The sequence below is a fragment of the Cydia amplana genome, chromosome 16, assembly GCF_948474715.1.
Source record: "Cydia amplana chromosome 16, ilCydAmpl1.1, whole genome shotgun sequence".
NCBI lineage: Eukaryota > Metazoa > Arthropoda > Insecta > Lepidoptera > Tortricidae > Cydia > Cydia amplana.
In genome coordinates, this window is record NC_086084.1 from 5321762 (window position 1) to 5345852 (window position 24091).

At 36.6% G+C, this 24091-nt stretch overlaps 1 protein-coding gene across 1 annotated transcript in view; it reads left to right on the plus strand.

The window, feature by feature from the left end:
• The window catches only part of LOC134655275 (proton-coupled folate transporter-like), a 37262-nt gene extending 14147 nt beyond the window's left edge, over positions 1-23115 (plus strand). Inside the window, exons 2-5 of the mRNA XM_063510725.1 lie at positions 4579-4680; positions 11739-11960; positions 15437-15593; positions 22955-23115. Of these exons, the coding sequence (XP_063366795.1) occupies positions 4579-4680; positions 11739-11960; positions 15437-15593; positions 22955-23033 (560 nt within the window). The 3' untranslated portion in view covers positions 23034-23115. The remainder of the gene's footprint in view (positions 1-4578; positions 4681-11738; positions 11961-15436; positions 15594-22954) is intronic.
• The last annotated feature ends 976 nt before the right edge of the window (positions 23116-24091 follow it).

Below are 24091 nucleotides of genomic sequence, written 5' to 3' on the forward strand. Positions count from 1 at the left end.
TGTGGATGAGCCCACAATGAAAGTCGTCAGTTTAAAATTAGCAACAGTAATCAAGATGACTTAGTAAGTGTTGCTAAAGTATGAAATGCATCAGGTTTTATAGATACATATTTGCCATTTTGAAAATTCTCCCGCTATCGAAGTTACTTACCTAAATGCACCGTACCCGGTGAACACTTACATCTCGTGACTACTTTGACAAAAACTTGTACTTTGTTCTGTCAATCAAAAGAAAAATGTGGTAACTATATGTATGGGATGCATACACAGTTACTGCGTTTTGAGTAGCAGTTCGAGATACGAGATTTTTTCAAAGTAGTAACGATCGGTACCACTATCGAAAACATTATTTCGTAAGAACACGGTCGATATGCTGACAGCTGACACTTTGCTGTCACCTCTATTGCCAATGTAGGTACTTAATTAAGTTTAAAGATGAGATGTACTGGGACAGTGACAGCAGTCCACGTCTATCTTACTCCAAGTATTGTTAACGAACCCTATCTTTAACGATGTGTCAACTATGTCGTAGCAAATACAAAGTTAAAGAAATATTAGGGCCAATGAACTGTTCTCAAAATTGCTAACACACGTAAGAACCCTATGTTACATGAGAATGTATGATTATAAAAGTTGAAGCAAACAGTTAAAATTCGCACTTGCGTATGGTTTGTTAATACGTAATGCGTACTAACAAATTACCTAATACCAAAATGCGTACGAAGTACTGCTTTGATAAATACATACCTACTTACTCTTATGCTCTGGTCCCCTCGGCATACTATCCAAAAATGTACTGTGCGTCTTTAAGCACAGAATGTAACAAAAATAGTTGATCCCCACTATTTTTATTACATTCTGTTTACCGCGTCAAAAATATTTTTCTTCTACAATTTCCTTATCATAACACGACACCGAATATGATCCCCACCATTTTTGTTAGATCATATATATTAGTGTAAATAAAATCCACTGCGAGTTAATAATCAATGCAACACACACAATAAATCAATGTAAAGATTGTAAAGTCAAGATCAGCGTTTATGACTGATTTTTCTACGCTTCGGCAGAAATACCCTTGCACATGCCTAATATCACCTTTGTGTATTGGCTTATTAATCTTCTTGTATTACTTCGTAAAGACGGGCCCTTGTACGGGCACTGGGCATTTTTTTTTGTTGTCTCCTACACTTTTTTTTCAAATTTGGGATTTTTTATGTTATTTCTACACAGAATCACGAGCTCTTTCTATCCTAATAGGAGAAAAAAAGTGTGCTAAGGTTTTTATTTCCATTACGTCACCATAGACTTTGTATGGCGGTCGCGGAATGGGAAGATCGAAAAATGTATGGAAATTTTGGGACATTTTTTTTCTCCTATTAGGATAGAAAGAGCTCGTGATTCTGAGTAGAAATAACATAAAAAATCCCAAATTTAAAAAAAAAAAGTGTAGGGGACAACAAAAAAAACGCCCCACTACGAAGCGGGCCAGGCGGCTTAGCCAAGGTGATGACAATCGCTTGCGCTTCGCCATCGAATCGTTTTGTGTCTCTCTATCGCTCTTCCATATTAAGCCCTTGCTACACGGTCGCCGACAAGCCTTCTAACCGTCTGTCCTTGGTCTGACCTTGGTCAGTTTTGGTCAAATTTTGTTGGAAACAACTGTCTACACGGTCCGTCCAGACCAAGGCCACGCGGTCTGAGGGGCTTGTTGGCGACCGTGTAGCAAGGGCTTTAGTGTGACAGTGACAGTTGCGTTTCGTTCGATACGTAGCGTTAGCGATTGGCATGTTGTCTACGGGGCCAGTTCGTTGGTGCGCAAATCGCTTTTGTGCAAATTGTTCGGTGGTGCGCATGTTCGCTCGGCATTATACAGTGTGTAAGTCCAATACGGGCAATAAATTAAACCAGATATAAGAATTTACCCGTCTAATCATTAATTAAGAAGTTTTTTAAAGTTACACTTAATATGACTCCGTAATGAATTTTTTTCACATGTACCAAGCAGCAATGTACTGCAAACATTAAGAAACAGAAGATGACATGACATTACGAGATACGAGCTTTTTATTGTAACTGCTAACAAACGTTGACAGTTACTTTAAAAAGCTCGTATCCCGTAACGTGTGGTGTATTACATTGCGGGCCGAATTATTTTGTATGGTTAAAATTTTCATTGCATTTCTAAGTCAAATGTATCTCAATATACTTTTTAGGTCCTATGCTAACCACCGTTTAAGTATTCGCCCATATTGGATTTACACACTGTATATGCACGGGCCTATCTTTGTTCCTTTTCGCAGATATATCTCGACAAGAATTAATTGTAAAGTATTTGTATGTATGTATATTATCATACTTTATTGCACATAGAAACACGAGAAACACAGTTACAGAGTTGTACCTATACCTAATTGGTGTTATGTTGTGTTTGGTTTAATAAGATTATTGTCGCACGTTTTATTTTTACAATCTCGCTTTGTAATTGGCATGTCATATAAGTTAAAAATATCTAAGACCAACACAAGGAACACTTAAGATCGGTGGCTGAATAACAAATTTTACTAAAACAGATAAGTAGCTATAATAATATATTATAGGTACGAGGGGCGTTCAAAATATTCTCGGTATTGATATCTTACGACCTCTTCTAAAATTTCTTTCGTTACTGGCCGCTAAGGTTTATTCATTGACATTAAAAAAAAGTATAATTCGAACCGAGATAGTCTTTTGTTTTTCTGCAATTGCTGAACAAACATGAACATCCTGTGCGAATTGACAATGTTAACTAAATTAGAACATCGATGCGTGATAAAATTCTTGACAAAACAGGGTAAAAATCAAAAAACCATAAAAGAGGAAATGGATTGTGTTTACCGTGAGTCTGCTCCTTCTTTATCTACCATTCAAAAGTGGTCAAGCGAGTTTAAACGCGGAAGGGAGAGTATTGAAGATGACCCTAGACCTGGCCGGCCTGTAGTAGCTACTTCACAAGAAAATATTGATAAAGTGGAAAAACTTATATTGGAAGATGGTCGAGTGAAGGTAAAATCTATAGCACAAGTAACCAATCTCTCTATTGGTACCGTACATGATATTATACATGACCATCTTAATATGTCAAAAGTAAGTGCAAGATGGGTTCCGCGAATGCTGACTCGGCTTCAAAAAGACATGCGTGTAGCTTGTTGTTCCGATTTTATTGACCTGTGCGGTGAAAATCCTGATGAGGTGCTGCAAAGAATAGTTACTGGAGATGAAACCTGGGTTCATCATTATGACCCAGAGAGTAAACAAGAGTCCATGCAGTGGCACATTAAGGGTTCAGCTCATCCCAAGAAGTTGAAGGTCATCCCTTCAGCTGGCAAGGTCATGGCCACGATATTTTGGGATTGTGAAGGAGTATTACTAATCGATTATAAAGAAAAAGGTGTAAATATCACAGGACAGTACTACGCTAACATTCTACGTCAATTAAAGGATGTAATTAAAGAAAAGAGGCGAGGAAAGTTAACCAAAGGTATTCTGCTTCTGCATGACAACGCCCCCGTCCATACTGCTCATATTGCCAAGGCAGCTATTGTTGAACGTGGGTTTAAAACTGTTACTCACCCACCGTATAGTCCGGACTTAGCCCCCAGCGACTTCTTTTTGCTCCCCAATCTTAAAAAGGATCTGCGTGGAAATAAATTTTCTGACGATGAAGCATTGAAGGCGGCAGTGGAGGAGCATTTTTACACGAAAGATAAAAAATATTTTTACGAGGGATTAAAAAAAATAATTGATCGATCTTTTAAGTGTATGAACATAGGGGGGGAGTATATTGAAAAATAAAAATATCAAACTTTTCGTACTTGTTTGTTTTCATTCTCATACCGAGAATATTTTGAATACCCCTCGTACCTACACTATCCTCGTGCCGCCCAATGTACATTAGGATGTACACACAGTTTCGATGGAATGTCAACCGTAATTCAAAACAAAGTAGGTAGCATTTCATTTGTCTCGTAAAATTTTCTAACAAATGAAATTCAACCTAATTTAAAATACAACAAGATTCTGATTTCCTTGGCTATAATTTTGTATGGTGGGCGGCACGAGGCTATACCTACTCTATGTTTTGAGAAAAGATTTGCGTTGCATTGTCGAACTATTTTACGTTGACGATAACATCATAATTTTATTGTATTGGATTACATAACCGGTAAAATAATGCAGTTCACTCCCCAGGTCACAACTCACTTGGCTTTATGTGCCTAAAAATAAAAATAAATAAAAAGTAAGTCTTAATAAATTTTACTTAATTTATGCCCAAACACGGTACTTAATACACCCATACGGCCGTATTCGAACAATACTGCTAAGAGATCACCGGTTCGATAACGATCTGTCAGTGTCAACAGTGATATTTCTTAAACCAAAGACGTCACTTTTGACACTGACAGATCGGTATCGTATCGCAGTGATCTCTTAGAAGCACTGTTCGAAGTGGGCCGATATTTTCTATTGTTTGTAACAATATTCTACTACCATCAGTTACTTACATTTCTGAAACTTCTTTTTTTCTATTGATTACAGGTGAAGCTCAAATGACCTACTGGTTCACCCGCTACAAGTTCAAGTTCACTGAGGTGGACTACAGCCTGTTCCTCACATATTCCGTCCTTGTCGGGAGCGTGGGTAAGTTATATTATCATCCCTTTTGACATAAGTAAGTTTTATTATATGTTTGATACGGTGTCTTAATAAATTAGGGGACCAACTGTTGACTGTTTAATTGTTGTCATAATATGTTTGCGAGCCTTAGTCAATCAGAAACTAAGGGCTCATTTAGACCGGCGCGCGAACTCGTATAACGATTTTAGTTACATTGCGGACTATTGAGGTTACATTAATTCAGCCGACCGATCAAATGACGCAATGCAATGAAACTCGCATGCGAGTTCTCGCCCCGTCTAAATGAGCCCTAAAACGTTAATAGATATCATTATGATAATGAAACTTAAGATGTACAATACAATACTGCGCTGTTTAAAATCACAAAATTACACGTCTTGTCAAAGTCATCAAAACATTCTCTCAAACGGGAAAATAAAAACTTTGCAAAATCAAACAAACGATCGAAGATCGAAGTTGAACGAATAAAATCGATTATTCCTTTATTTTTCAATGCACTAAAGTCGTTTTATAGACCGTTTGAACGTCGAGAACGTGCGCTATTACGTTATATGACATTGACCGATAGCTGTGTTTCGGAAACTCGATACGGCCAGTAACTTCTTAGTTCCTTTTAGGGTTCCTTACCCGAAATTATATAGGTTGTTTGGTACATCGTTTGCTTAATTAAAATGGCAGATAGGTTGAATAATTTGCTATCTTCTCATGCCTAGAAAAAAAATACGCACGTTTTTTTTTAGTTCTACGCCAGTTTTTCGTGAATTTCAATTTGTTACGTACGCAGTAGTGAGAAACCCGTGGGCAATTTTTTTTCTAGGCATGAGAAGATAGCAAATTATTCAACCTATTTACCATATTTAACACTTTGTTGCATTGCAAATTCCATGCAGATTTATAGTTGGTCAAACCAATTTGTCAGTAAATAGGAACAAAAAAAAACTGTAAGTACTCATCCTTTTCATTTGGGTGCTAGTACTAGTGTAAGACAAAGATAGTATATCTCTGCCTATGTTTGAAATGAATGAGACGGTCCTTTGACAAACTATACATAGCTTGATCCGACTCTATTTCTAATCGTATTAAAAAAAGCGGCCAAGTGCGAGTCGGACTCGCCCATAAGGGTTCCGTATTTAGGGGATTTATAAAAAAACTACTTACTAGATCTCGTTCAATCTACTTACCAAGTTTCAACAGTATAGTTCTTATAGTTTCGGAAAAAAGTGGCTGTGACCTGTAACATACCTACACGGACAGACAGACAGACATGATGAATCCATAAGGGTTCCGTTTTTTGCCATTTGGCTACGGAACCCTAACAACAACGGTTGCACTCCGGGAGTGCCGATAGAGGTGAAAACTCACCTCACTATGTTACCGACGCCCGGTAACACGATACATACGTTTAGCGGAGGTATTCTATTTATTTATTATATATTATTATCATTCTCAAATAAGATCACACTTTTTCATTGACATGTTTATTTACATACTGCCATGACAACGTCAAATTATCGATTTAAATGCCATCTAAATTATGAGTGGCCACCTTACGCCCCTTACGGTCACGTGATCGCCTTACGCTGTCTCGAGTTTATCATTTTTTCCCCACTTCAAAAAGTGCCCAGCGCCGCTAAAGAAGTTTTCACTTCAATAATGTCGCGTTGGTACGAAATCAGTGCACGGAGTCGACTCGAACTTGACCAAATCATTTAGAAACAACTGAAATCGCGAAGCTGAGACCTTACTGCAATAATCGGAAACGGTGGCGTCTGTTGTTGTTGTTCTTTTGTCAACAAGTTTCGAGAAACCCCTGTTTCACAACAATCACAATTGTCACCAGTGTGGCTACCACCAGTTTGGCACTGACATAAACGCAATCGAGAACGTAATTTACTTTCTATGCATCTCGCTCGTACTCGCATATTAGTGCGAGCGAGATGTATAGAAAGTAAATTACGTTCTCGATAGCGTATAATAGCGTACCTATATGTCAGTTTTGACACAGTCAGTGACTCATGGTACGGGCTCTGGCAGTGACTATTCGCCGTATATGGCGCACAATCGTACAAGGGCGTTTTTTTTGTGCCCTACCCTTTTTTTTCAAATTTGGGATTTTTTATGTTATTTCTACTCAGAATCACGAGCTCTTTCTATCCTAATAGGAGAAAAAAAGTGTCCTAAGATTTTTATTTCCATTATGTCACCATTTTTCATAGACTTTGTATCCATGGCGGTCGCGGAATGGAAAGATCAAAAAATGTATGGAAATTTTGGGACACTTTTTTTCTCCTATTAGGATAGAACGAGCTCGTGATTCTGAGTAGAAATAACATAAAAAATCCAAAATTTTTAAAAAAGTGTAGGGGACAACAAAAAAAAAACGCCCACAAACGTCAAATGGAAAGTCAAAATGTATTGTGATGATAGATGCTATGAAAAGTCACGTAACTATTTTCATTATTTAGTTTCGATTGGCGACGTACACAGACAAGACATCCTCTAGACTGAGCATAGTAACGCTACCCCCTCTGCCACTATATACGGTAGTTTTACTCCATCTTCGGGTCAAAGTGTCAGAATTCGCTCACCTCGTCCCCCCGCACCCCCGTATTTTGGCAGCATCGGTTTCATGAAATAATTGCTCTAAACTACGTCTAGAGGATTCCTAGTCTATGGCGACGTAGCAACGATTGTAGTCTTGCTGAAATGAGTCAATGTGAATCTGAATTCGTAGAATTTTTACAAAACCTCATATTTATACTTTCATGAATATCATTTACTAGGTCATCAAAAGAATGTCATGTAAGTGCTTTATTTTAAATTACCTACGTAAGACAAATGACGAATTAAGTGATACCTACATCTCTTTTATTCGGTTAGTCACGAGTCAGATAATAATGATTAGGGTTATTAGCTTAAACAATAAAAAATGCTAATCTGGGCCGAAAATAATGTCTTCTTGCTTTTATAGTTGTAAAATCGACACATGCCAAGCGTAAAAACTAGTGCCTAATTGCCTATGCCCACTCTTGGGATAAGTAGGCTGGCGGACAGCCGGAATAAAGCGGAAAAAAGCCGGTAAAACGCGAGGAAGACGATGTCAAATCAAAAACACTTATGTAAATATCAAATATAATACATCCGTTATTATGTTTGCATGACGATAAAATTCTCATTACTTGCTAAAATATTTTCTCTCCGCAGTTCCTCTGATAAAGAACAATAAAATCGTAAGGTTTACTTTGCTCATGGAAAGTTAAACATTGCGTATTATTTCAGCATTTCAGAACCCCTATAGTGTAAATTTAATTCGATAGCGTGACGTGTGAACGCGTTGCTCTAGGTCTCATTTTAACAGTTTTGAATGTTTCACGGTTAGTTTCACTAGACTTATATCGACCGGGATAAGAACCGTGATTACCTTTTGTATTGTTTTCGAGCTCCCGATTTTTCGATTACATGCATCTTGTTCACGGGTAACTGAAGATAGCGGGTGGGTGATGGGTGTCTAAGGTTTAGATTTAGATTTATTTATTTCATAATATGAAATTACAATATAAATTATTTTACACTAATCTATACGAATTTATATTATGATCGTCAAGTAGGAAAATAACAATTGATTATAATTATACAAATGTCAAGCAATACACAATTTAAAAACCATTATAAGCAATCGATTAATTAATTAAATTATTAACAATGTCAATATGGCTAAGCTAAGCACGGATATCTCATAATGATCGTCAAATTAAAATAAAATAAAATGAAAAACAGGTCAATAGAGAAATGGATTACATTCAATTTGGATTATTCATGTCATTTCCATATATTCATTTACAGAATATAATGGATTATCCAATAAAAAGAGTCTCAAATGGCGTTCAAATGTTTCGTCAGATCGTTCGGTTCGCAGTTTTGTGGGTAGACGCTCATAATACGTTGGCCCTATCACCCTCGGATTCTTGACTGAAAGTGCCATGCGACGCGGCACTGTGCGTAGTCTCCCCGTGGATCGGAGCTGTTTCGGAGTAAGTTGTGTAGACCGCGCTCGTGCCCGTGAACAAGATGCATAACTGCGTCGAAATATCTCGAAAACAATACAAAAGGTACCTAATCACGGTTTATATCCCGGTCGATATAAGTTAAGACTCATTTTGTAAGTATGGGATGTTGAACAGAGCCCGTACCATGAGTCACTGACAGTGTCAAAACTGACATTTACGCTATCGAGAACGTAATTTACTTTCTATACATCTCGCTCGTACTCGCATTTTAGTGCAAACGGCGTTTATGTCAGTGCCAAACTGATGGTAGCCGTACAGGGCGCCAAGCGGGACGTTTTGGAAACTCAAAACCCCATACAAAATGAGAGGCAAACGCCTACGTCACGTCAGGCTATCGAATGAAATTAACACTAGGGGTACAGGACGATTAGAATGGGGTTGGGAACTGTCAAAGGTTTGCATAGATGGCGCAAGCTATGATGGCGCCATCTGCTAAATACTTCGACCGGCTAACCCCATTGGTGGCAATGTGTGAATTGGTATTGGAATATAGATGTTCGCGGAATTCCGTGTTTGGTGTTTATATGAAGTCTAACAAACATAGTGTTGTATTGTGAATTGTGATGTAAAAAGGTCGCTGACGCATATATCTTTGATGATCATAATATTGGTTCTAATAGTTACGACGCACTAATTTCCAAGTTTATACTGATTTTTCAGTGCCACTTACAGTAGGTATATACATTTACATATTAATATGATTGTCAGGCGTAGTAGGAAAGTATTGACATAATATCATTGACACAATTTGGCATGGTTGACTTTGCCAGTTCCACAACGACTCTCTTAATTCGGTGACATTGCATGTTTTCACAAAAGTCGCCATGTCACGAATGCTATTAAAAATAAGTAGAATTTAAATATGTCATGTTGATGATACTCAGAAGTTAAGAATTTGCGTTCTCTGACCTCCAATTATGAAACTTTTGTTACTTAACTCATGCAAACATACAGTTGCGTTGAAATATTAAATAACAACAATAAATAAATTAAGCATGACTATATTTGATTTTCTTATTTCATAATCATTCATTGAAGGTATCGTAAGTATCGTAGCGTATGTTTGTCAATATTTCTTGCTCTTGACCTTGACGAACCGATTTCACAGCTCAAAACGGACACGGAGGCTTATTCTGATCGTAATAACAGGTTATAAATTTGATGATATGATATGTCAATCATTCATTCTTCAACCAGAAACATCACTTTTCATCATCACCGCAACCAGAGGCCCCAGCTAAGAGCGGATCTAGTGCATTAATTACCATAGAAATAGTTCTACGGCTACTTCGGACCATATTTTCACGGATTCGGATCGGACGTAGCGCGAAACCACTCTAATTGTTTATATAAATCGCCAAATGAAACTTAAATATCACGTCACGTGTCATTTCAGCACATGACATTTCACGTAGCATCTGTCATCCCGAAACACCTTTTTTTTTCATTTAGTGTTTGTCGATGTTCTATAGTCATCTTGATGAGGCCCCCTGTTGAGTTACAAGCGTTACTTATGTGAATTTTCTAAATTGAAATCTTTTAGTATTCCATAGCTTCAAAGACACTATAAATTCCAATCATATGTAGAACACATATAAAAGGATAAAAACATTGTATTTGTGAATAAAATAGCCATTTTTAATTAAAATCCCCCCGTATTGGCATGCATGAGTAATCGAAAATTGCTAATGCATGCATTGCGAAAATTCACCGTCCACGTGAATGATGTTAGTAAGTGGGTATTTGTCAATGTGTTTCGTACTTTCTTGTTAATTTTATCAATGTATAATGTAACTTTTTAACATAATTTAGATTAGTGTTGGTAAGATACCGAGTGTTACATTCAGTTCCTTCGAGAATTTACGATTTTATTTTAAGCAAGACTCAAAATGCTTGAGTCTTCAGATTTGGACTCCTTTATCAATTTAATACGATACAAATTTATAAATAATCGTCGGTAAAAATGTATGGTATAGGTACTTGCATACCTATAGGTAAATGCAGCCTGTTAAAAATTATACTATGTAACCTAAACATTGAATCTTATGTGCCTAAGAATAAATTATGTAAGGATACCGTTGTTCTAGAAGCATCAGGTCTCGTTAGAGTTCCAAAAAACTCATGCTTCCACTTGATGTTTACTCTTAAAAACCGAGAACAAACAAGAAAATAGGCGCGTTCCTCGATGTGAGCATACATTAACTGATCAGTTATCGATCAACGTCAATTGATCAATCGTCAATGATCAGCTCAACAATTACGAGTATTATCCTCTTTTTTTCTGTGAAAAATGAAAATAACACGCAATAGATAAGCCAGCTTTAAAATTTGAGGCCGGGCCATGCAGACAGTGACCAACAATTTAAGACGATCCAAGGTCACCCTAATCTTTGTCAGTACGGCTACCATCAGTTTGGCACTGACATAAACGCCGTCGAGAACGTAATTTACTTTCTATACATCTCGCTTGTACTCGCATATTAGTGCAAACGAGATGTATAGAAAGTAAATTACGTTCTCGATAGCGTAAATGTCAGTTTTGACACTGTCAGTGACTCATGGTACGGGCTCAGGGTGCAATTAAATATTGCACCTTGGTGGCAAACCACGGTTATAAACAAGCAAGGTTTCCTTGGCCGTCAGTTTTGTTGCTTGGGCCCAATTTCTGTCATTCAATTTAAAACCTACAGGCATTGAATAATGTTACGGTTTAAGGTGACAGTCCATTTCCACCCGCAGCTGCACTACTGTTCATTTTACTATGGAAATTGATAGTAACAGCGAAGCGTTCAGTACCAGTAGTGCAGCTGCGGTCAGAAATGGAATGTTACCCTTAGACTCACTTGTCACCCGCGCGACATCAATGTTAATGTGTTATGTGTTAATGTGTTAAGTACCTATGTGTTCAATGTTAGTATGTCTCACAACAGTTTAAATTCAATTAACCTACACGCACCTACTTTAAAAATCTAACAATTACCTTTTTTGCCGCAGGTTCGTTCCTAACAATATACCTCTTCAGCAAGCGCTGGAAGATAGAGGACAGCCTCATCGGCGTGGTGGCGTGCCTGAGCAGGATAGCTGCAAGCTTGGTGTACGCGATGGCGCCCAACCGAACCGTGTACTTTCTGGGGCCTTTGCTGGACATGTTCAGTTCTGCGGGCGCCACGTCGTTGAGGAGTATAGCTACGAAGTTGGTGCAAGCAGACGAAGTTGGTAAGAAACTTTTTATATACCTACATAGTCCTTTAGGTCAGTGACACAAATTGCGACTTCGTCTCCGACCTTTCTCGCCTTTTCTCGGTCCTGCGCTTCTTCTAGCCCAGCGGTTCTCAATCTTTTTTTTTGACGGAACCCTTTTGGAAAGCGAAATACTTGATGGAACCCTACAATGCGGTGGCGGCATAGTAAAATTTTTCGAGGCGACTAAAGCATAGTGTTCTAAATTCTTGCGGAACCCCTGCAGGGTATGAGACACACTTAAGAGTATGGCTGTTCTAGCCAATTGTTGACTCGGAGTTTGCGTAGATTTGCCTCCACTATGGTGCTCCAGCGATACTTACCTGGGCCTGGGGCGTCCTACAGGACGTTCTCTTGCTAGGTGGCCCAGGTACGCTAATTTCACATTCCGATCTTCATCCATTCTCTCAATATGGCCTAACCAACGGAGTGTTTGAGCTTTAGTCTGAGACCCCATGACGTTAGGCCTGAGCCTAACCACTAGCTAATGACCACTAGGTCTACAATTTCGCGGTACCTAAGGACTGTCCACCTTCCATCTGGTCTCCGTACATGTTACATGCCACGTATAATAGGTCTATATTTAGTTTGGAGGATTGTGCTGCCCTACAACGTGACATAGAAAAACATTAAATTGTTTACAGTATTCTCGCACAATTAATTCTGTTTCGGTACGATGGAAATCGTATCTAACCAGCACACGGTCAAAAATAATCTACTAATTAACACTTTGTGCTTGATTTTATTTTAATGAATAGTTATTTAAATCGATACGAACTTGGTCAATGGTCATACCTACAGTCAGTCTTCACTACATAGTATAAAACAAAGTCGCTTTGCCGCTGCCTGTCTGTCCCTATGTATAACAGATTTTTAAAACTACGCAACGGATTTTGATGCGGTTTTTGTAAATGGATAGAGTGATTCAAGAGGAATGCTTATGTATAATTTGTAAACCCGTGCGAAGCCGGGGCGGGTCGCTAGTATTCTATATTTTGAATAAATTATACACGTGATGGATTTTACCGCAATGCGTGCCTTTACTTGCAAAAACTACTGAACGCATGTCAATGTAATAAAAAAATAACGGGTTGCACTCTGGGAGTGCCGACAGAAGTGAAAACTTAATGACTAATCCAAAATGTCTGCAGCACTATGTATAATTGACCCATCCTCCTTTCTATTGAAAAACTTTAGTTCCGAAATTGCTGGTCAGTGAGCTTGTTTAAAATTCGGAATTCAAATTTGTAGGTTAATTGTTTAAAATTATATATTTATTTGGTAATTATATTTTGAGTTAAAAGATAAAAAAAAGATAAAAGATAGTTTATTCAAGTAGGCATAATTACAATGCACTTATGAACGTCAAATAAAGCTAGGTAGACCGTACTAGAGAGGAGTTTTATTCACCAGTACTGGAGTTCACTTTTATTAGCGATTTCATTAAGATGTAGCTTTATTGAATTATATTTGAGTGATATAAATTTAGAATGTAACTGTGAGATCCTCGTATTTTAGCCCATACAAGATTAGAACCTTTTTCATGTAATGTCATTGAGTTTTTCTTTATTGATTTAAATGCCATCGAAATCTTACGGTCACGTGATCGCCTTACGCTGTCTCTAGTTTATCATTTTTTCCCTACCTCAAAAAGTGCCCAGCGCCGTTAAAGAAGTTTTCACTTCAAAACATGCAACGATTAAAATAAACTAACAAATCGTGAATGACAGTTGTAAATTTTGTGGTAAATACCGGGAGACTCGCGACATACGCAATAACACGTAAATTACGTAGAAATTTATCAGAAAACAAACTACAGCATCGCACCTCCAAACCGTACGTACCTACGAAACGTTAACATTGTCAACACGGTCGTTGCCTTGTCATATATTTCGTTTTTTTTAGCATTAGAAATAAGGTAAACAATCTTGATGTGTCTTTTAATTGAAAAACACATTTTAAAAATAAGTTACGGTAAATATGTAACAATTATGAATCTAATACGATCTTTTATAGTCTTCTGCTTTCATAAGTAATAGTTATTGATTTTTTAAAAGTGTTTTTCAATTAAAAGACATGTCAAAATCGCTTACCTTCTTTCAAGTTCTTTCTAATGCTAAAAAAACGAACTATAGCTTCTACTTGCATAAAGATTATCACAGGAAGCCGATTATCTGTTATAAATATTTTGAATGCAGAAGTGATATTTTTATTCCGAAAGAATAATTGATTTTATTTTCCGAACCTATTGTAAGTTTCTGTTTGGCCAAATGGTTGACTGGTATATGCCTTATGGCATATATTATCCGCCATTTGTAGTTTCTTATATTGTACAATAAAGCTTTACTTAATAAATAAATAATTCCGCACGTCCGTTTACAAGGGTATGATTTCACATGCCTTAATTTGCTGCGCAGGATCATAGAACAAAATGACCTAAGTTTTCTATATGATTCATACATACCTATTTTACACATTGGCTCACAAATCAGGTATAAAATATATACCTAAGGGGCCAGCATAGGGTTTACCTGTCAATTCTACGAATAGTATCAAGTCTTATTTTTATTGTAGGTATGTCCCGGATAAATCTCTCTGCCCAAGCCAAATCCCATAGAACAAAACTAGATAAACCTTATGCTGGCACCATCTATACAAAGTACCTTTGACAGGTTGTCAATCCCATTGCGTTAGTCTAACCAAATGAAGGTACCTTGAGATAGTTGAGATGACACTATTATAATAATAAGATATTTTAAGAATGAAAACTAGCCTTGATACTATCTTATCCAGATTGACAAAGCAAATATTTTCCTCGGAAAATAACCCACGGTTAGCAATTATAAATTGTCGTAGTGATAGTTACAACATAGAATAAATACCGCATGTGTATTGATTTAATTAACTGAGATACGTCACTCATGATGCTGTTATCACTGAGGTATGACGGCGTCTGTATTGTGCATACCTACCTACGAGATTGACTACTTGATTAGAGATGGGTTTTGTTGTTGGCTTGTTGTATGTATGTATGTAAACTGGTTTTATGTTTACAGAATTATTGTAAACATGAGACTCATTTTCTTTTTTTGGGAAATCGAAAATGTAGCTGCACAACTTCATTGAAGTAAAATATGAAATGAATGGTTCTCTTAATGTCATATTCCTCTTTTTCTCTTACATTATGTCAAGAAATATCTCTAAATAAACCTCAATTTTTAAAGGCACGTGCATGGTGATTTGGGTGTCTTAATTAGTAACTCAAGCATTTCCTCCCGAAAACCACCAATTTGATGTAGTGCTACTACAAACCCAATAATTTCGTTAGCGAGATTTACGAATCGACGCGGCTGGTTCAGCGCCATCTAGTGTCATATTTGGTAAACCTATTTGTATGAAGTTACTATACGATCGCGAACATTAATAATTCAATCAATCAAACTTGTTCGCAGGTAAAACAAGCTCTCTAATCAGTATATCCGAAGCACTGGTGCCTGTGATATACTCGCCGCTGTACAGCAAGGTGTACCTCAGCACGCTCACGTCCTTTTCCGGAGCCTTCTACCTCATCAGCGCCGCGTTGGCGTCTCCTGCTATAATTATATTAATGTGAGTACCTGGGTCATTCTCCAGATTTATGCCTGCGTCTAAACTCCGTCAAATCATATTAAATGTATTAAAAGTTTGACGGAGTTGAGTCTGACCGCAGTTATACAATTTTAGAAAGGCCGACCTACAGTAAAATACACGCTCCTATTCAGCAAATATCTCAATTTTTTGAATTTCATTTTACATCATTCAGTTAAGTAATATTTACATATTAAATTGGAGAAAATATGAAAGCAGGGGCCCGTTTCTCAGAAGCTTGTAACTTGTAATACAAGCGTATGTCACTTTTTATTACAAGTTACAAGCTTTTGAGAAACGGGCCCCAGAGCTTTGTAGAGGAAAAAGTTTAATTTGTGACAGATTTTTGAATAAATTACTTGTGACATGTAACGCAAAAAGTAAATTTTCTCAAAGGACTCTAGATTTATCCAGCACGTAAATATTCTATAGATAGAGACCGGTTGAAACCAGTATAAAACATACATATTTATGTTACGGTATGTCGCATTAATTGTTAGATATCTTATGCATATTGCTCACTGTAGACATGAACTTGTATGCAACATGCAAATAATATAGCATAGTTAAAATTACAATATAGCAAATGTACCCCTATAAATCACAAGCATAATCAATTTAAATAGAGTTTACAAAGAAATTTAACCGACAGAGCTAAGCTAAATCTGTAACTCTGAGAATTTTCCATAAATAATAAAGCATCGTATTGCTGATCCTTACAACATCAACTTATTTTGCAAATGTAAGTAAACTGTAATACATAAGTCACAAAAAATACGCAGCATAATCAACGAATTTGAAATAATAACTGCCGGCCTAGCCAAGCTGACAATCGCTATCGCTTTGACAACTAAACGCTTTGTGTCTCTCTCTCACTCTCCCATATTAGTGCGACAATGACAGTTGTGTTTCGATCGCTGCGGAGCGTAAGCAATTGACACGTTGGCTACGCGGCCAGTACTGCACCTTTTAAACTTTCTAACCTAGGTTATTTAGGCGTCTAAACAGATAATCCAATCGGTCACACCTCCCATTGCATAAATCCGCAACTACTAATTCTGACGGGCTATTTTGACATCTAGCAAAAAGTAGCCTTGCGGTCGATCGCCCTAACGATTTCTATTAACCAAAACCTTGAACCGTAATTTTCTATTTCTGTGTATGTACCTTATGACCTTTACTATGGTTTATTGGCCCTACAATACAATTTAATGTTGCCAATTTATTGCAAATGTGTTTTTGTGTTGTTAGAACTTTTATAGAGCGTGAAGGTGTAGGTTTTTGTGTGCATTGATTAAGTTTATTAGAGTTTGTAGAATTATAATAAAAATTGTTTACGTCCGATGTTATCGAAGTTTGTACCCTTCAGGTTAAAATAACACATGGACGAAATGTACCTATAGATATAAGTATAGGTACTGAAGTACCGATGGAAAGTGTCCAAATACCAAATTTTCTATACACATGGTAAGATATCGGAAATATCCCCAATATTTTTGAGTAGGTCAGAGGCGTATTTACAAATTTGGCGCCCCGGGCCATTTTGATTTGCCGCCCCCCTTCATCAGTGACGATATAGTATTTTATGCAACCGTTGTTTAAGAGAGGTCAAAAAAGGCGAATGGCGTGAGTAACAATTTGAGGCGAAGCCGAAAATTGTTAATAAAGGCGCCACGAGTGTTTTTTGACTCAGTTAAACAACGTTGCATACAATACTTTTTCTACGACCAAGCACTTACTTTGAAATAAAATTGTAAATTTAACAAATATTTTTAATTCAAGAAGTAGCAAAAATGGAGGGTACGGGCGGGAAAAGAATGAATGAATGAATGAAATTAAAAAAAACATGTCTGTGGTTCACTTATTTGTCAGAGGTGACATTTAAAATAAGGTTGGCAACACTGTATTTCATTCAATATTTTTTAAGTGGTCATTACACGAAGTATCGTAAAATCGCCAAAAAGATACTGCGTGTATGCACAAATTCTTTTTTGGGGAATAGACTAAAGACATGTCTTGACAACTATAAGGTAGGGTTTTAAAGGTGTGTTAGGTGTGTGCACGACCTTTTAAATGACAAATAAAAGTACGGGAGTAGAAAAAAGTATTTTCACCTCAGCAGCTCGAACAAGGGTACTTTGCTTCTTAAAAACAGTGAGCAAAATGCGATTTTGCTCACTGAGTGAGACAAAATTACGTTCAAGTGACTTTATAGTCAAATGTCATTTCAACATGCGGGGTTAAATACAAGTTCGAAATACTTGGGTTCTATTATCTCTGTCCCTTTCACACTGTTAGCAAAAGAAACAGACAAAAAAATGTTAAAACCACATTCAACGGTATATTCACGGTTTATAATAGACCCCCGAAAAACTTCAGACCGCATCGTTTCAAACCACGTACGAGTATGAATTCTTAATAACTAATTAATAAAAATAAAGTTTAAGATTTGATAAAAACTAATAAAATACTATATTTTAGGTATTGTACAATTCTCTGTTCCCCTCCAAGCTGTAGCTAGTCAAAGAGACCTGGGTATCACTATTTCACATAATTTGAAATGGGACACGCATATAACCAAAATCACCAAGAGAGCAAATTCTATGCTGTATATTTATGATCCGGAAAGCATTCCATGTAATTACTAAGGACCTATTTATCTACATATATAAACGTGAAAGACCTGACTGACTGACTTAAATCAACGCACATCCCAAACCGCTGGGACTAGAAAGTCCAAATTTGGCAAGTAGGTTCCTTATAAAGTCTAAGGGTCCACTAAGAAATAATTTTTCAAAATTCATCCCCTAAAGGGGTGAAATGGGGGTCCAATTAAAAAAACTCTCCTGCGCGTAAGCTGCGGGCAAAAGCTAGTTAGAATATATAAGTCATACCTTCGTCCTTTACTTGAGTATGCTTTTCAGATATGGTCCCCCTACTTTAAAAAGGACATCACATTGCTGGAGAAAGTTCAGCGAAGAGCAACCAAAATGGTTATTTCATTGAAAGACAAGCCATACGAAGAACGGCTTCAGGAATTAGGTCTTACAACATTGGAGGACCGAAGGAAGCGAGGCGATCTTATCGAGACATACAAAATCTTGTCTGGACACTACAATGTTGCTAATATTATAGACCTATACACATCAAGCCAGAATGTAAGGTTAAGAGGACACTCCAAAAAACTTGTCAAACCTCCGTGTGCTAGTAATCCTAGAAAACACTTCTTACCTACCGAATCGTGTGGTAAATGTGTGGAACTCTCTACCAGAAACTGTTGTTAGTGCACCATCGGTCAACACTTTCAAAAATAGACTGGATACACATTTTAGAACTTTAAAAAGTGCAAAATAAAATAAAATACAAGTGCTTCGATATACCCGCATCAGCTCCAAGAGCTGCTAGTGTATCAAATAAAATAATAATAAAAAAATTAAAATAATGAACTCAAAAAAAAACACAGATTAGAAATTAATTATTTTAATTTTAAGAATTTCTACCATACTAATACCATACTAATACTTCTTGAACTAAAATGTTGCTTAATTTAGGTACTTGTTGGTAGATATTTTAAGCAATTGGTGGGGTTTGAAGCGTTCGTTTGTTTATTAATTTAAATGTCAATTAATATAAAATATAATAAAAAATATAGCTAAGTTTGATTATAAAAGGCGCCCAGAAAAAGCTGCGAGGGGGCGGCTTCGCCGCCCCCCCGAGGCCTGCCGCCCCGGGCCATGGCCCCCTTGGCCCTAGGGTAAATACGCCCCTGGAGTAGGTAACTTTCAAAAATAAAATGATCTTTGATAAGATAAGATAAAAGATAGTTTATTCAAGTAGGCATAATTACAATGCGCTTATGAACGTCAAATAAAGCTAGGTAGACCGGCTCCAACCCTACACCTCTGCCCCGAGAAGATTCAAATCCCCCCTCAATTGGAGGAGGGTATCCCAATATGGGACCGGCAACAAACTCGGCGGGACACATCTTTTCAAAAATAATTACATCTTATAATTAACATGCATTACGAGAAAAAGACTTAAAAATTGATTGCTGTGAAAAAGACTTAAAGTCTCCAGAAATTTCCTATTTGGAAAGTGTCCACAATCTATTTATCTGAAAAACAAGATACACGGTTATATTGTTAAGCAATAATCTTTAATAGAAAAAAACCGACTTCTCTAACTACTAGCCTGGACCCACTTAACGGCGCTTATACTTTATTTGGTAATATGTATACATTTTATGGTAATCATAGTGGTTTATTTAGTTTAGGTACCATAGTGATTATCCGGGTCAAGGTCCGGGTCCGTGTCCGGATCCGAGTCTGGGTCCGAGTCCGAGTACGGGTCCGAGTCCGGAGTCCGGGGCCCAGTCCAAGTCAAAATCGAAATTCAAAATCACAAAACGTGTACTATGCGTCGTTGAAGAGTTCTGTTCTGATTCATGTTTGTAATGTAAATGCTTGATTTTCTGATGAAAATATATACAATTCTATACGTATGCCTTTAAGATTTTAGAAGTTCCCTCTATTCCTCATGGATCCCATGTTCAGGACTTGAGATTGACATAAATGTGCCTAAAAACCTAACTTGCTTAACAAACATAACGAAAAGGACAAATCGCCAAATGCGAGCTATGCGTCGTTGAAGAGTTCCGTTATGATCATCATCAGCAGTTCCACTTCATCAAATGCGACAGTTTTTAATGAAAATGCTCGATTTTCTGAAGAAAATACAAAAATCTCTATACGCATGCCTTTAAGATTGGAGGAGTTCCCTCGATTCCTCGTGGCCATATGATGGGAATCATCAGAACTCGAGCATGACAAAAATGTGGCTTAAAAACTTAACTTGCTTAACAAACATAACGAAGAGGACAAATCACCAAATGTGAACTATGCGTCGTTTAAGAGTTCTGTTCTGATCATCATCAGCAGTTCCACTGCATCAAATGCGACAGTTTTTAATGAAAATGCTCGATTTTCTGATGAAAATACAAAAATCTCTATATGCATGCCTATAAGATTTGAGGAGTTCCCTCGATTCCTCATGGATCCCATCATCAGAACTCGAGCTTGACAAAAATGTGGCTTAAAAACTTAACTTGCTTAACAAACATAACGAAGAGGACAAATCGTCAAACGTGTACTATGCGTCGTTGAAGAGTTCCGTTCTGATCATCATCAGCAGTTCCACTTCATCAAATGTCACTTTTTTGAATGTATATGCTTGATTTGTTGATAAAAATACAAAAATCACTATATGTATGCCTTTAAGATTTGAGGAGTTCCCTCGATTCCTCATGGATCCCATCATCAGAACTGGGTTTTGACAAAAACGGGACCAATCTGTAAGCATATACATGCAATAAAAAAAAATTTCAAAATCGGTCTAGCAATGACGGAGATATGGAGTAACAAACATAAAAAAAATAAAAAAAATAAAAAAAAAATAAAAAAAAACATACAACCGAATTGATAACCTCCTCCTTTTAGATTTGGAAGTCGGTTAAAAAATACAAAGGTAATTAAATTGATTTTCCTGTTGTATAGATTGGATTATGCCAGGTGACAAGTTAGCGCCATTATATAGATGATCTCATATTACTTACATTCTGCGATCTGTTAAAACCTAAGCCAACAAGACATCACTAAGACCACATTGAACTATACAATGTACAACATAATTGTATGGTATGCCAGCTCCATGTTTATGGTGTTCATTTAGATTACACAATTTGTTATTGATTTACGTAGGATATCATGGAAAACCTTAGCCTTTTATGCTATTATTGTTTATATGTCCTTTATGCTCTTGTATCAACACTTGTTGACGACTTTTTTTTAAACACTATTCAAATTCAAAGTTTCATTGGCACTATTAAGAGCCCATCAACGTGCACAGTAACACCACTGCTAAATAATCGTGATTATTTCAATTTAACGAAAGATATCTAAAAAAAGGGGGCTGCTACGGACTGTATCTTGTATTAAAGTACCTTTTGAATACATCAAACTAGTTTCTATGTTGCTGGATTCGTCAATCTATAAACTCAAAACAAAAACGGTCGTGTTAACTTTGGACGCATAGATTGACGAATCCAGCAACACATAAACTAGTTTGATGTAAGTATTCAAAAGGTACTTTAATACAAGATACAGTTACAGTACGTATCGGCCCCCTTTTTTAAATATATTTCGTCAAATTTAAATAATCACGATTATTTAGCAGTGGCGCTAGTGTGCACGTTGATGGGCTCTTAAAGCACCGTGAATAGATTTTTAATATTTTGAATAATTAAAAATGTTATTTAATAAATTATGCTGGATAACATTTTAATTCATCTCTTTTATTTTATAGTGTAGTTTGCATAAACATTACTAAGCTAAAACAGTTTATTGATAATTATACAGTCTGCACGTGCATATGGAATTCTGCTGACATTTTGCAAATACATATTATCAACTGTGCGCAATGAATGTTGCATAATATGAAATGCAGCGACGCTTATTTACTTAGGTTATCATTTGTCATAACATTCTCTTTTACAAATTAATGTCTTGATTAATTGTAACATAGCGTGACTATTTTGAAAAAAAAAAAAACTCGTATTCTGTTCTGTCAGTCAAAAGGAAAATGTGGTAACTTTAACTATGTATGCTGGGATGCATACAGAGTTACTGCGTTTTAACTTTGAGTAGCAGTGCGAAATACGAGATTTTTTCAAAGAAGTGACGACATTGATCGCCCATAGATTTGGCTGAGGCTAGGTAAGCAAACTAACTTGTCACAGTGACAATAATTTGCCGTAGCAGCTTCTTCTACGAGGTCGATAGAGTCTGTTCTGAAAGAAAAGAGTTGTGGAATGTATTGGGCCCCATAAGTACATTCCACGATTCTTCTTTTTCGGCACAGACTCTACACAAAAGCTGGCGCGGGTTTTAGATGAAAAGGTTGACAGTTCAGTATAAATCTCGCGCCACTTTTATATAAATTGACTTCGAATCTAGTAATCTAATCAACACATTCTTATTTTCATAAACTTGAAACTTAATTCAATGGGCATTCCAAAAAGTTTCGGGTATGAGACGTTATTTTTTTTACACTTCCGATAAAGTTAAAGTAACGTTTGATAACTTAGCTTTTTATTAAGGTAGCTGTCATCTTCCAGTCCCCGACAAAGTATACCTGTTCGTGGAATGCCCCATTAAAAGTAAGGATTAGGTATATGACAGCAATGACAACTTGTTTCTTGTTTATGTTCAGCCAAGGCCATCCATACCGATTGCGGGTTCTTAACTTAAGTACTTATATACTTATTGAAATTAATTTTCTTTTTCCAGAGTACTGTATAGACTTCGCAAGGATGACAAGAAGAAAACCGAGGCCAAGCCCAAGGAACCCGAAGTTACTCGATTTTAAAATATATTTATTGTTAAGTTTGACTAAAGTTACCTATTATTATAAAATAAGAAATCTCAATAAAGTAAGATTTATAGTAAAAGTGTTGCTTATTTTATAACATGAAAATATATTTGAGTCAAAAACTTTATTAGTACCTACCATGAATTGAGTTAAGATAATATGCGTTTTGCCTGTGGATAAAAATAACAGGTCTAATAGGTCTAAGGTCCCTTAATTTTTCTATTTCTTAAAAGCAATATGATTACAGCCTTAATAAAATGTAATTAAATCGTTAACTATATGTATGTATGTACCTACATATATTCTATAATGTCCACAGTAAATACGTCCATATTCCTGCAAGTTTTTGACCCATCTATGCCAACAAAAATGGGTTAAGATTGGAAAAACTCCTCAACCTTAGGAAGCAATCCAATAAAACGAATATCAAAATACGATATAGCATCATTTTGGATCGAACACTATCAGACCAGCCGCAAAAGGTCGTTTCAACGTTATCTAACAAATCACGTTCCTGTAAACGTATTTCCTGATTTTCATGTAAATCCTCGTTCCTAGCACGATATGGAACCAGAATATAAAAAGGAGTATAATGTCGGGATCGGGAAGCAGTAAAATATGTACAAGCGAAATAATCCCGGAGATAAATGAGTTCATTTCGTTTTTAAAGGATCGGAATTAGCGCATAAATTTTTTTTTTCTGAATTGTGCCTGTTCACGACAGCTTGTATTGCAAGCATGAAATGCAACGTCGCATGGGGCTATTCAAAAACGGTGCTTTGGAATTATGGGAGTCTTTGTGTTTAAATATTTCATACCCTGGCAGTAGCAGGAAAAATTGATTATACTGCTTCAAGCAGCACCTAGGCCAGACAGACAAGAATAAATGCTAGTTACGGTTGCAATGCAAATCAGAAACTTCTATTTAAAAAAAGGAGACAAACTTTTAGATACCTACAAGAATATTTTTCAGCGAACGAAACTCCCATTAGATACTACCAAATAGGTCATAGAAATTTCACATGAATGATGTAATAGTAGTTTGTGTTACAACT